Here is a 14,903-nt window from a genome sequence, read left to right on the forward strand (position 1 = left end):
ACTGCCCTTGGATAGCGGGGTCTCTCCGAACCCCCAGGACAGGCCGAGCCAGGGCAGCAGAGGCGTCCAGACCAGCCCTGCAGGGCGCACGCGGTCTCCAGCCTGGTCAAGGAGAGAGATGCCCTTTCATCCGCCCTCTCATGCAGCGCTGCGCTCGGGCCCCAGGCCCAGCGGCGGTGGCTGTGTGGCCGCAGCCTCCGTCAGTGGCCGGAAGGGGCACCGAGAAAGGCTCCCCAGGTCAGGGGCTGGGCTGGGGCTCCCGGGCATGGCCGCTCCTGTGGAGGAGGGGAACCTCCCTTTCACAGGTGAGGATCCTGCCGCTCAGGGGTTGCCCGTCCTCACCCTAGACCTGCTCAGGCGGTGGAAGGAATCGCCAGGGACCCCAGCAGCACTGGGTGCCCTGCTGGGCGCAGAGACCCAGCTTCAGGCCGGCCCGGGTGAGGAGCCGAGCGCGCGCACTGCACTGCTGGCCGCGCCCGCTGTGCCTGCCCTGGCGGCTTCAGGCCTGCGGACCCCGAACCCGACATTCTTAAGCACCCGTTAGAGCCAGAGGCCGAGGGGGGAGGTGGCGTGGGGAGCAGGCAGAGGAGTGCTGCTCCTGGGGACCTGGGCCCCTGGGTCTCTTTCACGGTGACCCCCCAGCTCCCCGGAAGTCTGTGGAGGCCTGGGGGGGGGTGGCCGCGGCCGGAGAGACAGGCACAGGCCGCCTGAGCCAGCATGACCGCACCAGGCGGGGCGCGGCTCCAGCCCGGACTGGCCTCCAGGGCCCCTCACTGGCTTTGGGGCTTCTTGGGCCGCGGAAGCCCGGGCACCCCCGCCCCGCCGCACCCCGGCCCACTGCCCGCCCCCCAGGGCAGGTCCAGGACGGCGGGGGTGTTCGCACGGGCCGCCCCTGCCGCCCCCGACAGTGCGGCCGAGACCAGAGGAGGCCGCACGGGATGAAAGCCCCGGCCGGGGTGTTTGAGGGAAACTTCTGCGCAACTTTCATGTTCAAAGGAATTAAAATAGACGCGCGGCGCTGGCTGGCCCTGGACACGCCGGGCGCGGGGGGGGGGGGGGGCGAGCGGGCTCCGGCGGCAGGGTGGGAGCAGGGCCGCGGGCGCCCCCCAGTTGAGAGTGGCCGCGGGGCCCTGCTCCACAGGGCGGGGGGCTGCAGGGGGCGTGGGCGCCCCCCCCACGCGGGCTGCAGGGCTGCACCTCCCGCCCCCCCAGCCAGCCCCGCCTGCGGCCACCGCGCACACCGGCCAGCGGGGCCTCCGCCGCGGGGGGGCGGGGGGCCGGGGCCGCCGATGCGGGGGCGCGGGTCGTTGCTGGGGCGCGCGGCCGCGGGCGGCGCGGCGGGCTCGGGGGCGGCTCCGCGCTCCGTCCTCCCTCGCGCCCGCGCCCGCGCCCGCGCCCTGCGCTCCCGCCCTCGCGCCGCTGCGGCGGCCGCCGGGAAGCAACTTCGCGAGCGCCGCGGCCGCCGGACTCCCGCGCCCGCCGCCCCCGCCGGAGGCCATGGACGCGCTGGCCCGGCTGCTGCCGCCGCTGCTGCTGCTGAGCGCGCGGCTCCCCCGCGGCGCCAGGTGAGCGGCGCGGCCGCCTCGCGGGACCCCCCAGTCCCGGCTGCATCCCGCCCCCGCGCCCCCCTCCAGCGCCCCCCGCGCCCCCCTCCAGCGCCCCCCCGCGCCCCCGCGCGCCCCTCCAGCGCCCCCCAGCGCCCCCCTCCCGCGCCCCCGCACCCCCCTCCCGCAGCCCGGCTGGGGCCCTCGGCGCTGTCCGCCTCCCGGTGCTGACCCGCCTGCGGCTGGAGGGGCGCTGCCCGCCGCTGCCCGTTCCTGCCGGGGCGGCTCAGGCCCGGAGCTCCCGCCTCCCCTGCCGGCTCCGGGCTGGCCCTGCCCGCAGGCGCGCGCGCCCCTCCGGCCAACTGAGGTGCAGGCCGGAGGAGGGGGAGAGCCTAGAAAGGGGTGGGGGTGCCCCCTTCCTGCGGGGGGCGCCTCTGGGGCCGCGGGCGTCTGCCTCGCGCCGCGTGGGGTGCTTGCAGGGTGGCCCGGGCGCGGGGCTCCCCTTCCAGAAGCCACCCCAGCTGGCACCCACAGAACCCCGGTGCAGGTGGGAGGTGGCAGGGCCCCGCCGTGTCTAAGCGCCCGGAGGGCCCCCCCAGAGCAGGGGCTGAGACCGGCGGCTTCCGGGCCGTGGGCCTGCCTCGCTCTGCTCAGCCTGGGTGGGCGCCGGGTCCGCGTCTTGCGCTCTGGGCCTGGCCGGGCCGCAGCAGCTGCGCGGGGCCTGTTGGACGAGCATCGGCCCAAGGGCTGCAGGAAACCCGAGGACACCAGGCGCCCAGCGTCCCCACCCCGGGTGCCCAGCTGCGGCCCAGGTCAGGGCCTGACGTCAGCCTGCACCTGCCGAGGGCTGAGGCCCAAGCACAGGCACGCGTGTGGGCAGAGGGGCCTGTCGGGGCAGGGACAGGCCGGGAGGCCTGGGTCTCCAGATGCGGTCGGGCAGCATCCAGGGCAGCACAGAAGCGGCCCTGCCCTCGCTGGCCTTGGGCCTCCCGCCAGGCCGATGGCCCTCCTCTCCCTCCTTCAGGGTCGCAGGAGGGCTGAGAGCTGGGGCAGCAGGAGTGCAGGGGGTCACGTGGCGGTGCCTCTCGGGCCCCGGGCAGGTTAAGTTCCATACCCAGCTCAGCCGTCCAGGCCGCAGGGCCTCAGGGCTCATCGCGCATTTCCTGCGGGACGTTTCCAAGGCCCCCAAGCCCACATGTACCCCGGGTTGCCTTCTGAAGTCTGAAACAGCCTGGCTCTCAGCTAGCCCCTGGGTGCTGGGTGGGCGCCCCGGCTCAGGGTGTGTGGCCTCCCAGAGAGCAGTGCTGTTCTTCCGGGGCCCCCTGGAAGCCAGAGTCCAGCTGCCCCTCCCTGGTGTCCGCTCCCTCACCCTGGGCTGCCTGGGGGGACAGGGGTGCACAGGAGGCTCTGTCCCTGCTGCCACTGCCCAGTTGGCTGCACCCCAAGGGCGGTGGGGAGTCTTGTAGGGGGAGAGGCTGCAGTGCCTGTGGCTGGGGCAAGGCCCTGCCCTCCCCGAGCCTGAAGACTGGCTCCCCACAGGCACCAAGCCTGCTGGCCCCCTGCCCCCCCACCCCGAGGTGGCCCCCTGCTGGGCCCGCTTCTCCCTGAAGCCGTGGCGGCCCCAGTGGCCAGGCCCTCTCTGCTGGGTGGAGGAGCTGCGCGTGGCTGGTGCTGCAGGAGCGGAGCTGGCTCCGGGGCTGGGCTGGCGGCAGGCGGGGGAGGGGTGGCTTGCTCAGCGCCCACCTCCCTCCCAGTCTCCAGGACACGCGGCCGTCGGCCGTCCGCCTCTCTGTGTTCCGAGCGGCCAGAGGCCTGCTGGCGCCCCAGTGGCAGCGCCTGTGAGCCCAGCCCAGCGCCTGTGAGCGGCCTCCGCTTCCATCTGTCCACCCCAAGGGCCCCAGCCCCGTGAGCCGGGCTGTCAGGCGGCCGGGGGGGGGTCTCTCCCGCCACATTCTGGCCACCCACACTCCCCCCACCTGCCCGAGGAGGGGGCCCGGCCCCAGCCACAGGCCGTCCTGGGGAGCGCTCTGCTCCCTCCTGGCCTCCGGGCCACAAAGCCAGACTCTCAGGGCCTGCCCCGGCCACCGGAGCGGGCACAGCCCTGGGGGAGGGGCCGCGGGGGGACGGCAGCTGCTGGCCTCCTCCTGGGCGCCGGCCAAGCTCAGCCCAAGATGCAGCTGGCTCGGGTCCTTCCTCGACCTTCAGGCAACCTCCATCTCTCGGGGCCGGGACTCCACTTAACTCTTTCTTGTTCTTCGTTACCCAAACCGCCCTGTGCCCCGCCTGGGCAGGGTGGCCCTCCAGGGCAGGGTGCCCGGCAGGGCTGGGGTGGGCCTGCAAGTTCATTCTCTCAGGCTTCAGATTCCACCTTTTTCAAAAAGCCAGTGATGTGAACACGGCCTGGTTCCCTGCTGGGGCCTCCCCACCCTAGGCAGCCCCCTTGGGGGCTCCAACCCCCTGAGCGTGCAGGCCGGCCCTGCCCCCCCCGTGGGCCTCGCTGCCCTGCCACCGCCGGCCACCCCATGGCTGCCCCTTCCCGAGCGGCCCTCCCCATGCCGCCGCCGCACCGTGTTGCAATGGGGAGGCCAGTTCTCATTCAAAGCCAGGTCCACCCTTTGCCCCGGAGGAGCTCGAGACTGATCTCCCCTCAACTCTTCAAGAGGCAGCCTGCCCCCTCCAGTCCCCACCCAAAGCCCCACTATGCAGCACCCTCATTTGGACAGAGGGGTGGGGGGTGGGGGGTGGGGGATGGACGGAAGGACGGAAGGGGGGATGGGTGTGTACGTGCCTGATTGGAAACGACGTCCTCGAGAGGCTCTGGGAGGACAAGGGAAGGTGGAGATCAGCACACAGACGGGGGGCCAGGCTGGCCTTAGAGGAAGGTGGGGTGGAGGGCGGAGGACGTGGCGGGACAACAGGTATGTGAGGGGGGCACTGAAGGGGGGCGGTCAGGGCCCGTTGCCACAGGCCCGGGGACAGGTGTGGGGGCGCTTGCCAAGAGGGAGGGTCCGTGTGAAGAAGGGATGGAGACAGAGTCCCAAAGGCAGGAAGGGGCACCTGGGGGTGCAGGGGCAGGCGGTGGGGAGTGAAGGGAGGGAATGGACCGAGCCAACTGGGGCCCTGGGACAGGCTGTAGACGGGCAGGAGGCAGTCTCTGGGGGTCAGGAGGTCAGGGGCGCCTGGGGCGCCTGGGTGTGGCTCCTGCCGCAGGCAGGGAGAGCGGCCAGAGTGCAGCAGGTCCACAGGGGACAGCAGTCTGGTTGCGGGGGCCCGCGAGGGTGTGCGGCTGACCTGGGCAGGGTCTGTCCTGGAGAGAGCGAGGCATGACTTTGGGGGTCCTGCGGTCACCGTGCCCAGGTGCTGGCCCTCCGCGCTCCCGCATCTGCCCTTGTCTCACAAGGATGTGGCCAGGGTGACGGCCCCTCATGGCCTCCATGAAACGGGTGACACCCTGAGGTCTCGGGGTGTGCGGAGCTGTTTGGGGGCTGCAGGGCCACCCGTGGGCCTGGCCTGGCCAGCTCGGGTTTGGGCCAGCACCCTCCCCAGGCTCACGGCCTTCTCTCTGGTCACCTCCTGCAGAACGCTTCACCCAGAACTTTGAGGGGAGGTCACATGCCTGGGTGGGGTCCTCTGAGGCCTGTCCTTGGAGGGAGCTGGGGTGGGGGCCTTGTGGAGGCCGCACCTGCGCACCAGGGTGCCCAGTGCCTGCCTCAGGCGTGTGACCAGTGGCCTTGCGTTCCCAGGGCCGTGAGCGACATCGGGGACTATGTCGGCTCCAACCTGGAGATATCTTGGCTCCCCAACCTGGATGGCTTGGTGGAGGGCTACGCCCGCAACTTCCGGCCCGGCATCGGAGGTGAGCAGGGCTCGTGGGTCCGGCCGCCGTGCTGGGGAGGAGGTCACCCCAGTCCTCAAGGCCCAGCACTAGCCCCCGGTGCCCCCGGGCCTTCTTGGGCCTCATTTTGCGTGGACCCCTGGTGGCCCCTGGCGTCCAGAGGTCCCCTGCCCCGGGGCGGGCTCCACGGCCTCACGCCTCAACCCCGCTCTTCCCCGCAGGGCCCCCAGTGAACGTGGCCCTGGCCCTCGAGGTGGCCAGCATCGACCACATCTCGGAGGCAAACATGGTAGGCAGGCCAGCACCCCCCACGCGGGCCGGGCCCGGGGGCCGGGGCTGACGCCGCCTCCCCGCAGGAGTACACCATGACCGTGTTCCTGCACCAGAGCTGGCGGGACGGCCGGCTCTCCTACAACCACACCAACGAGACTCTGGGCCTGGACAGCCGCTTCGTGGACAAGCTCTGGCTCCCGGACACCTTCATCGTGAACGCCAAGTCCGCCTGGTTCCACGACGTGACCGTGGAGAACAAGCTGATCCGGCTGCAGCCCGACGGGGTCATCCTGTACAGCATCCGGTGCGGGCGCCGAGGCGGGCGGGCGCCGAGGCAGGCGGGGGTGGGGCTGAGGGGCGGAGAGGCGCGGGGTAGCACAGCTTTTTGGCCCAAATGGTGTCTTCTGGCTTTTTGGGTTCACGTCACATGGAACGGGCCCTTCCGAAGTGAACCGTGGCCCGTGCCGTCCCGTTGTGGCTACAAACACCCCAGCCCTGGCAGTCAAGCCCCCCGCCCCGCACCCCAGGGCCCCGGTGCTGCCTGCCTGGTGGGGCCGCTGCCCACTCTGGGAAGGGGCCACAGGGCGGGCCTGGGGGCAGCTCCGGGGCTGCTGTTCTCGCTCCGCCTGGGGACGGCGCACATGGACGGTGGCGGGTCAGCACCTCCCTTGCTGCCCCGGGTGTGCGGCTGGCTGCCCACCGTCCCAGGCGGCGGCTGTGAACAAGCATGTCCTGACCCGGCCCTGCAGGGGTGATTGGCCCGGGGCCAGTGCCCAGCGGGGGCCGCCTCACAGAGCGGGCGACATGGGCTGCCAGGCGTGGGGCAGCGGGGCCGTGCCGGGCGGTCACCTTGCACACAGCTGCAGCCTCTTGTGCCTGGAACCGGCTGCACATTCGAGGGCCTTGCTCCCCACAACGCCACCACGGGGCCTGCAGCAGCCCAGCCTTCGCTGCCCAGCCCCGTGACGTGCACCAGGCCTTGGGCCTGGCCGCCCTGGGCTGGGGCTGGTGAGCTGCGAGCGTCCCGGTTCTCTAGGTGCGGGTGTCTCCCTGGGCCAGGCCGGGCCTTCTCGCCCCAGCGTAGCTCTGGCCAGAGCCTGGGGGAGGTGGGCGAGGCGCTGCTCCTGCTCCCAGCAGACAGCCCACGCGGAACCGACATGGCGGCTTCGGCGGGGCATCTGCGCCTGGGCTGGGCGGCTTCGGCCCCTCCCTGCTGTGCGGGCACCACTGGGCTGCCTCGTGGCCTCACGGGCGTGTTGTCTGGGCAGGATCACGTCCACGGTGGCTTGTGACATGGACCTGGCCAAGTACCCCATGGACGAGCAGGAGTGCATGCTGCACCTGGAGAGCTGTGAGTGGGCGGGGCTGGGCGGGGACAGGGCCAGGGACAGGGCCAGGGGTGGGGCCAGGGGGTGGGGGTGGGGGGCTGCTGCAGCCTCTGCTGGGCTGGCCATGCTGGCTTCCTGGCGACTGTGGGGGCAGGGACTAGACTGCCAGTGACCTCCTTCGCTGGCCTGCCTGGGGGCAAGAGGCATCTGGAAGGGGTGTCCTCAAGGGCAAGAAGTCTGGTCGGGAAGGTCGGAGAACCTGGCCCTCGCGGGGGCCTGGGCCGTGGGCTGCCCGGCAGGAGTGTGCCGTGGGCCCACGCAGGGCCCGATCCCCACCTGGCCGTGGTAGCCTATGGTCCCGCCAGCTCTCCTGGCTCTGCCCACCTGCCACGGAGCGAGGGGCAGCCAAGGTCCTCCCCGGCCGGCGCCCCACAGAGACAGGCGCCCTGCGGGTCGCCCAGGCAGGCCACGAGTGGCTGCCCACCTGTGAACCCCGCAGACGGCTACTCGTCGGAGGACATCGTGTACTACTGGTCGGAAAGCCAGGAGCAGATCCACGGGCTGGACAAGCTGCAGCTGGCCCAGTTCACCATCACCAACTACCGTTTCACCACGGAGCTGATGAACTTCAAGTCGGGTAACTGGCCCCCGCCGGGGCCCCTGGCGCCCGGGCCTGAGGACGCAGTGGACGCTGCTGGCATGGGGGCAGAGCTGCGGGGGCGGGGCGGCCTTCTCCATCTGCTCCCTCGGTCTCTCTCGGCCTCTTGGGGTTTGGGCTGAAGGCTGCGGGGGCTCTCGGGCCACGCCCCCAGGGCTGCCCGGCCGCCCAGCCCCTCCTGCCCCTTCGGCTCCTGCTGTCCTGCATCGAGCCAGCGTCGGGCGCAGAGGGGCCGCAGGGAGGCACGGACCCTCGTGGGGCCTCCCCATGGAATCCTTGGTCCCCTTCCCCGGGGCCCTGCGGCCGGCCAGCCTCTCTCCCCGGGCCAGACCCGCAGGAGCCCGTCCCAACGGCGCCTGTCCCGCAGCCGGCCAGTTCCCGCGGCTCAGCCTGCACTTCCACCTGCGGAGGAACCGCGGGGTCTACATCATCCAGTCCTACATGCCCTCCGTCCTGCTGGTCGCCATGTCCTGGGTCTCCTTCTGGATCAGCCAGGCCGCCGTGCCCGCCAGGGTGTCTCTGGGTATGGGGCTGGGGGGCGGGAGGCCGGAGCGGCCCCGCCTGGCCCGCCTGAGCCAGGACTGGCCCTTCAGCCCCTGGCCCGCTGCCCTCGGCAGGAGCGGCAGCCTGGTCGGCGGGGCTGGCCCACCTGGGGCCGGGCAGGCCGGGGCATGATGCCGCTGTCCTCCAGGGATCACCACGGTGCTGACGATGACCACGCTGATGGTCAGTGCGCGCTCCTCCCTCCCCCGGGCCTCGGCCATCAAGGCCCTGGACGTGTACTTCTGGATCTGCTACGTCTTCGTGTTCGCGGCGCTGGTGGAGTACGCCTTCGCCCACTTCAACGCCGACTACAGGAAGAAGCAGAAGGCCAAGGCCAAGGCCACGCCGCGGAGGGCAGAGGTGAGGGGCAGCGACCCCGGGACCACCCCCAGGCCCGCCCAGGGTCGCTGCGGCTGTGGGCTGTGGAGGGCGCTGGGCTCAGTCCCCACTCTGGGCCGGGCCGCGGGCTGGGGGCCGGTGGGGCGGGGCGGTCCGGGGCTGTTGGGCGCCCCTCAGCGTGCTGCCCCCCAGGTGGACGTGAAGAACGCCATCGTGCTGTTCTCCCTGTCGGCCGCCGGCGTGACCCAGGAGCTGGCCGCCACCCGCAGGCAGTGCTGCGTGTCGGGCAACCTCATGGGCTCCTACCGGTCGGTGGAGGTGGAGACAGGGGAGACAAAGAAGCAGGGGGGGCCCCTGCCGGGCGGCCGGGGGGGCCTCCGAGCGCTCCTCAAGCCCATCGACGCGGACACCATCGACATCTACGCCCGCGCCGTGTTCCCGGCGGCCTTCGCCGCGGTCAACGTGGTGTACTGGGCCGCCTACACCATGTGAGCCCCGCCCGTCTCCCGGGGCACCCGCCGCCTGCGCCCGCGCACCCCAGCAGCCCTGCCGGGCAGGCCTGGCCGCCGAGGGCCCTGGAGGGAGGATCTGGTGCAGGAGACGAGCCGGACCCCGGGACTTTGCTCTGCGGGGGCTGGGGGGTGGGGGGGAGCTCACGTCTCGGGATTCGGTGGACAGGACGAAATAAAGCACCGTCCCTGCTCCGAGCCTCGGCCCGAGTCTGGCCCTGCGGCCTGGCACCCCCTCCCGCCCGGCCTTGGTGCGCTTGGGGCAGAGGGCTTCAGGGACGGGGTTCGGACCTCGGAGCAGGCAGAGGAGCTCGTCTGTGGCCAGCTGGCTGACCCTGTGGCCACCTCCGCGGCATCAGCAGGGGGCGCGGGGGGTCAGGTGCCCTGGAGGGCTCGAGGAATCAGGGCAAGGAAGGAGGGCAGAGGCCCCGTGGCCCGCAGCCACGCCAGCCTCCTGCCTCTCCGCGGCCCGGGTGGTGATGGCCGTCGCCGAGACCCCATGGGCAGCTCCGAGTCCGGGGTCCGACTCTGGCACGCTGGTCCCCACGCCTGGAAGAGAATAGCCACACGACGGTGGGGCCGGCCGGGGCCAGCCCCTCCAGGGGAGCATGGTGACGCGTGCCCGAGGGGTGCCCGCGGGCCCATCTGTCCTCGTCGCACCGCCTGCCCGGACAGGCCAAGGGCCTGGCTGCTGGCTCTGGCTACAGCGTTTGGGCCGCGGGCCAGGGTCACAGGAGCCCGAGGCCGGGGGGGCACAGGCGGCCGGGACAGACTCACACCGCCTGCCAGCGCAGCCCCTCACTTCCCCAGAGGCCGAGGCCGCAGGGCTGGTCAGCCCGGGGGGGACAGTCAGGGCTGGGGCTCTCGCACTGCTGCAGGGTGGGGGGCGGGGCTGAGGAGCCGCAGAGCCTCCATCTGCTCAGTCTGGGCTCTGGGCCTCTTCTGGCCAGCAGGGCGGCAGCCAGGCTGGCCAGCACCAAGGCCCTCGCTCTCACCCCTCCCTCCCTCCCTCCAACCCAGGGGCTCATGCACCCCCTTCCATGGAGGGGGGAGCACCCGGGGTGGGGCACAAGCCTTGGAAGGGCTACTGAAGCTGCCGGCCGCCCACCAGGCACTGAGGTGAGGGAGAGCCCAGGCCCAGGAGCGGCAGGGTCCACTGGGCCCAGAGTGGGTGGCGGCCCCTCCCCGTCGCCTGCCATTCCCACGGGGACCTATTTAGGGTTGGCCTTTGGGGGCCCGGGGCACCCACGTGGGGCCGCCATCTGCTCGGTGGCCGCCTGCCCGTGGGACAGGCCAGGAGGAGACCGGCTTCGTGAAAGTGGCGTCTGTTCCGGGCGGGTGACTGGGCAGACGCCGGAAGGCCGGCGGGTGGGCTGGTGGGGACGAGGCCTTCCACACGGCTCTGCAAGGCCTTGTTGGCCCTCACCCCCACCCCCGCTCCTGGGGTGCCCCGCTGTGCCGAGTTGGATAGGCGCCCACAAATCCAGGTCCACACAAAGCAGGACATGACCTCGTTTGGAAACAGCCTTGGCAGCTGCAGGCGTGTGGACGGCACCTGGAGGTGTGCTGGGGGACGAGCGGTGGTGGGCGCTGCCCCGGCCTGGCAGGGGCTCTGCAGGGCTGAGGGGCAGGCGCCGGACCTGCTGGGCCCACGTCCGTTGGGTCCTGTGGTCACTGTCACGGCCACCTTGGGAGGGGGTCTGCGGTGCGGAGAGCCCAAGACCGTTGCTGAGGTCATTGTCTCTCGCCCTGCCCAGTCCCTGCCCAGTCCCTGCCCAGTGTGGCTGCTGCTCGTCCTTCGGGGCCCAGACCCTGATCCCCGGATCCTTGGTCACCTGGCCCTGGCCAGGCTGTGGTGGCACTCGCAGGGGGTGCAGAGGCCTCGAGAGGCGAGTCCTCTGGCGCAGCCTTCTCCCGCCTCCCAGCCAGTCACTCCTGGCATGGACCTTGCTGCCCTGGCTCCCCAGCGCCTGGTACGTGGGGTCCAGCGGCACCCCCACCCCTAGTGAGCGGGGTCCAGGCAGGCCGGCAGCATTCACACCTGCTGTCTCCAGGGAGATGTGAGTCCCTGAGCTGGGGAGGAGGCGCAGGAGCCAGTGTCCCTGGGGGTCTGTGGAGGGGCCTGAGCAGGAGTGTGTGGGCCCCGGGGAGGGTGCAGTCCTGGCCCGTCCGGGCTCCCGGCCTTGGCCTCTGGGTCCCTCCTCCCCAGGCTGCCAGAGCAGAGGAGGGGGCTCCCTGCAGCCAGCTCAGAGGGCTCCTACCAGCCAGGGCCCCAGGGCTTGGCTTCTGCCCACAGGACAGCACCTGCTGCTGCCCGCTGAGCTCAGCCAGGCCAGCGCGCCCACGTCACCCCCACCTCCGGGGGGCGCACGGACGGTCGTGCAGCTCCTGGCTGCCCGGCCCAGCAGAGGAGGCCGGGGCACTGTCCTGGAGGGACCCCGCACTGGAGGGGGGCGCTGGCGCCTCTGCTGGGCAGGCTGTCCACCTCGGCTTGCGGGCCGCCTGGCCGGTGGCAGCCTGGAGCCCGGTCTTCAGCCGGCGCAGGAGGTGGAGCCAGCCGGGCCTCCCGAGGGCGCGGCTTCCCCCTCCGGACTGCGGGCCCCCAAGGGCCGCCTCAAAGGCTGACTCAGCGCGCGGCCGGGACCGAGCAGCGCCCGGCCCTGGCCCCCGTCCCTCCCCGGCTGAAACCCCGACGCGCGGCGGGCAGCGGCGGCACCCGCGCTGGCCTGCCCCGCCCGAGGGCCGCGCCGCAGACCTGTTGCCATGGGCCCGGCAGCGCCGTCCGCGCCCCCGCGGCGCCCCCGCGTTGCCATGGCGACCGCGCGGGGCGCTGCCTCCCCGAGGCCCGAGGCCCGGGGTTTAAATATCCTCGGGGGGGGGGGCGCGGAGGCGCCTGCGCGGAGCCTCAGCCCCGCCGGCCCCACTCGGCGCCCCGGCCGGCCCCGCCGCCCCTCGCCTCCCGGGGCGCTGCCCCCCCCCGCGGGGCGCGCACGGCCGCCCGGGCCGCGGACGGGACGCAGGCCGGGCGCGCGCACCGGGCGCAGCCCCCGGGCCGTCCGCGGGTCGGCAGCGGCGCGGCGGGTCCCAGCGGGCGCGGGGCGGGGCGGGGGCGCGGGCGGGGCGGGGCGGGGGCGGGGGCGGGGCGGGGCGGGGCGGGGGCGCGGGCGGGGCGGGGCGCGGGCGGGGCGGGGCGGGGGCGCGGGCGCTGCCCCCCTCCACGGGGCGGGGCGCGGCCGGTCCCGCGGGCGCCCCCTGCCGGCCGGGCCGGGTCACGCCTCCCGCGCCTGACCGCGAGCCTCGGCCCCGACGGCGCGGGAGGGGCCGGGAAGCAGCCCCAGCGCCGCCGCGGGCGGAGGGGGCAGCGGGGCGGGGGCGGCGCGTCGCTGGGCGCCGCGGACACGCGCAGGCGGACCCGGCCCAGGCCCGGCCCTCGCCCCGACGGGATCGCAGGCGCGGGCGGCCGCTGCTCCGAGAGGTCCAGCTTGGGGCGCCCCACCCCCCCTGCCCCGCCCCGGCCCCCGGGGTTCTGCGCTCCCGCCACCCCGCCCTCTGCCCGTGCTGCCCTCAGCCCGGCCTGCCCCGGGGACACGGGCCTTGGCCCCACCCTGCCCCGGGGACACGGGCCTTGGCCCCACCCCTCGCCCCTGGCCCTGCACCTCAGACTGCAGACCCCGCCTCTCTTCTGGGGCCGGTCAGGCCTCTGGCCCCCACGGGGCTGCGGAGTCTGGGGGGCCCAGCCGGGGTCCCCGGGCAGGATCGGGAGGGGCGGCTGGCTGACACCCGTCCTGGCCCGGCTCCCGGCCGGCCGTCCACATCCGCGGAAAGAGCGGGCAGCGTGACGCGCGGCCGCTGGCCTCCCGGCCGGAGGAAACATCTGCGGCCGCGGCCTGGCGCCGTGTGGCTGAGCGCCCGGGAGCTTCACCAGAGACGCGGGGCAGGTGCCGGGGAAGGGACGCCGGCCCGCCCGACACCAGCACTCCCGCTGCGGGGAAGGGGGGCCTCCGCGCCCCACCTCGGGTCTGAGCGCGCCCGGCGCGGCTTCCCGTGGAGGTAGCGGGTCCTGGCCGGGCAGCCACTGGCCCGGGAGGCACCCCGGCCCCGCCAGGGACGCCCGCAGCCACCGCGTCCAGGCAGCCGGAGAGGGACGTCCCGGTGCTGGGCGCCCACGGGCCGCGGCCCTCTGCGTCCTCACCCTCTGGTCCTCCCTCGCGGGCGCGGGCACTCTCGCGAGCGGGCACCCAGGAGCCCACCCTGCAGGAGGAAGGGCACGGAGGGGCACTCGGGAGCCTCCCAGGCAGGGCTCACCCCAAGACCCGCCCCGGCTGGTGCCATCTCGGGTGGGGGAGGTTCAGGGCTCCTGCCCGCCTGGGCCTGCGGAGAGGGGGTTGGCTGGGGGAGGCCTGGGGAGAGCAGGGGGAGCTGGGACGTGTGAGGAAGAAGCCGTTAGGGCTTCTAGGGGGGCTGGGGACTAGGGGGCCATGGAAGGACAGAGCCAGAAAGGACAGAGCCCCTCGGGGAGGTGGCAGGGCGGCCCGCACACAGACCGGGGCTCTGATTTTGCTGCTGTCCTCCCCACTCCCACGCCCCTCCCCATCCTGTGCGCCTCCCCCAGGCCTGTGGTCCCGCCAGCAGGTGCGGTGCAGTGGGCCGGGCTTCGGGGCGCTCGATGGCCCCGCTTTGGGCTGACCCTGGTGGGCTGGGCATTACCCACTGCGGCGGGGGAGACTGGGTGTTTCATGGGGAGACTCATCCTCCCTCCTCTCTGTGCACCAAGTTCCTTCTGGTAAAGGCCTTGTGTATGAAGTGCGAGTTTTGTCTTTCTTTTTAAAAAGATTTATTTATTTATGCACACAAGAGCTGGGGTGCAGGCCAGAGGTGGGGCGGGGTGAGAGGACTCACCAGAGACAGAGGGGAACAGAACAGGCAGACTGAGGAAACCCACTGCTGAGGGGAGCAGCGGGGAGACGGGAGAGGTCTGCTGCGCCCTGTGGGCAGCTCCCTGGCCGGGGGCCGAACTCGTGCTGCAGAGACTGCGGACAGCTTCATAGGTTGCGTCTTCACCCCTTGTGCCACCAGGGAGGCCCGCGTGTTTTGTTGTTATGGGGCAGATGGCAGAACCTATTCATAGCAGGCAGGTTTGGGGGTCCTTCCTGCTAACACCCCCACCTTCCAGCCAGTGGGGCCGGGAGCGGACTTGACCTCTCCTGGAGCAGCCCCAGCCTATCCTGTGGGCTGACCACTGGGCCCCTCACCAGCTCCAGGACCGAGGACCCCAGTGGCGGGTCAGGTCTGCAGGCCGGCCCAACCCTTGGGCTCCCTGGGACGTGGGCCCAGCCAGGGGGATGCTGGGTGGCCGGGGTGCTGTGTCCGTGGGCTGGGGCGTGTCTGACGGCCAGGACCAGGAGACCGCACCCCCCAGCCTGCCTGCGGGCATCAGCCTGAACTCGCCACGGCCCTCCCTGGCCTGACCAGGCTTTGAGGCAGGACCGAGGTGCCAGAGGCCCCGGCAGGCACGGCCCCCACCCCCCATGCCAGGCCAGGCCCCCAGCGAGGCCCTTGGGTGACGGTGCAGCTGGGGCCAGCACGGTGCTTGATCTCCCACACTGGCTTCTGGGGTCACACTCACAGTGCAGCTCCCGCTTGTCCCTTCGCGCCCCCTGCGCCCCTCCCAGCCCCCTCAGGCCTGTGGGACAGCCTGGGGCTCTGCACGGCTCAGGGGTGGCCTGGAGGAGTCACTGGGAAGGGCCCTGGGGTGCTCGGGGCCCAGGGCAAGGAGCTCCCGGGAGAAGAAAGCAGGGGCTGCGGGTTGAGGACGGTGGGAGGGCGGGCAGGCAGGGGCCAGGTCCTGTGGGCCGTGGTGGGCTGCTCCTGGGA

General features: G+C 73.1%; 2 protein-coding genes across 2 annotated transcripts in view; one reads left to right on the forward strand and one right to left on the reverse strand.

Annotated features, from left to right (window-relative positions):
• Positions 1-1,499, reverse strand: part of CFAP74 (cilia and flagella associated protein 74) — a gene marked incomplete at its 5' end in the record, with an annotated part of 26,038 nt that extends 24,539 nt beyond the window's left edge. Inside the window, one exon of the mRNA XM_084244039.1 lies at positions 1,242-1,499. Within this exon, the coding sequence (XP_084100165.1) occupies positions 1,242-1,499 (258 nt within the window). The remainder of the gene's footprint in view (positions 1-1,241) is intronic.
• On the forward strand, positions 1,498-9,123 carry GABRD (gamma-aminobutyric acid type A receptor subunit delta; the record flags this gene model as incomplete). The annotated part of the gene is made up of 9 exons (XM_084242992.1): positions 1,498-1,565; positions 5,288-5,400; positions 5,601-5,668; positions 5,736-5,956; positions 6,921-7,003; positions 7,480-7,617; positions 8,006-8,161; positions 8,330-8,541; positions 8,713-9,123. The coding sequence occupies 9 exons, from the start codon at positions 1,498-1,500 to the stop codon at positions 9,010-9,012; spliced, it is 1,359 nt and encodes a 452-aa protein (XP_084099118.1). The 3' UTR covers positions 9,013-9,123.
• Positions 9,124-14,903: the final 5,780 nt, after the last annotated feature.

This window comes from Talpa europaea, assembly GCF_964194135.1.
Source record: "Talpa europaea genome assembly, chromosome: 9".
Lineage (NCBI taxonomy): Eukaryota > Metazoa > Chordata > Mammalia > Eulipotyphla > Talpidae > Talpa > Talpa europaea.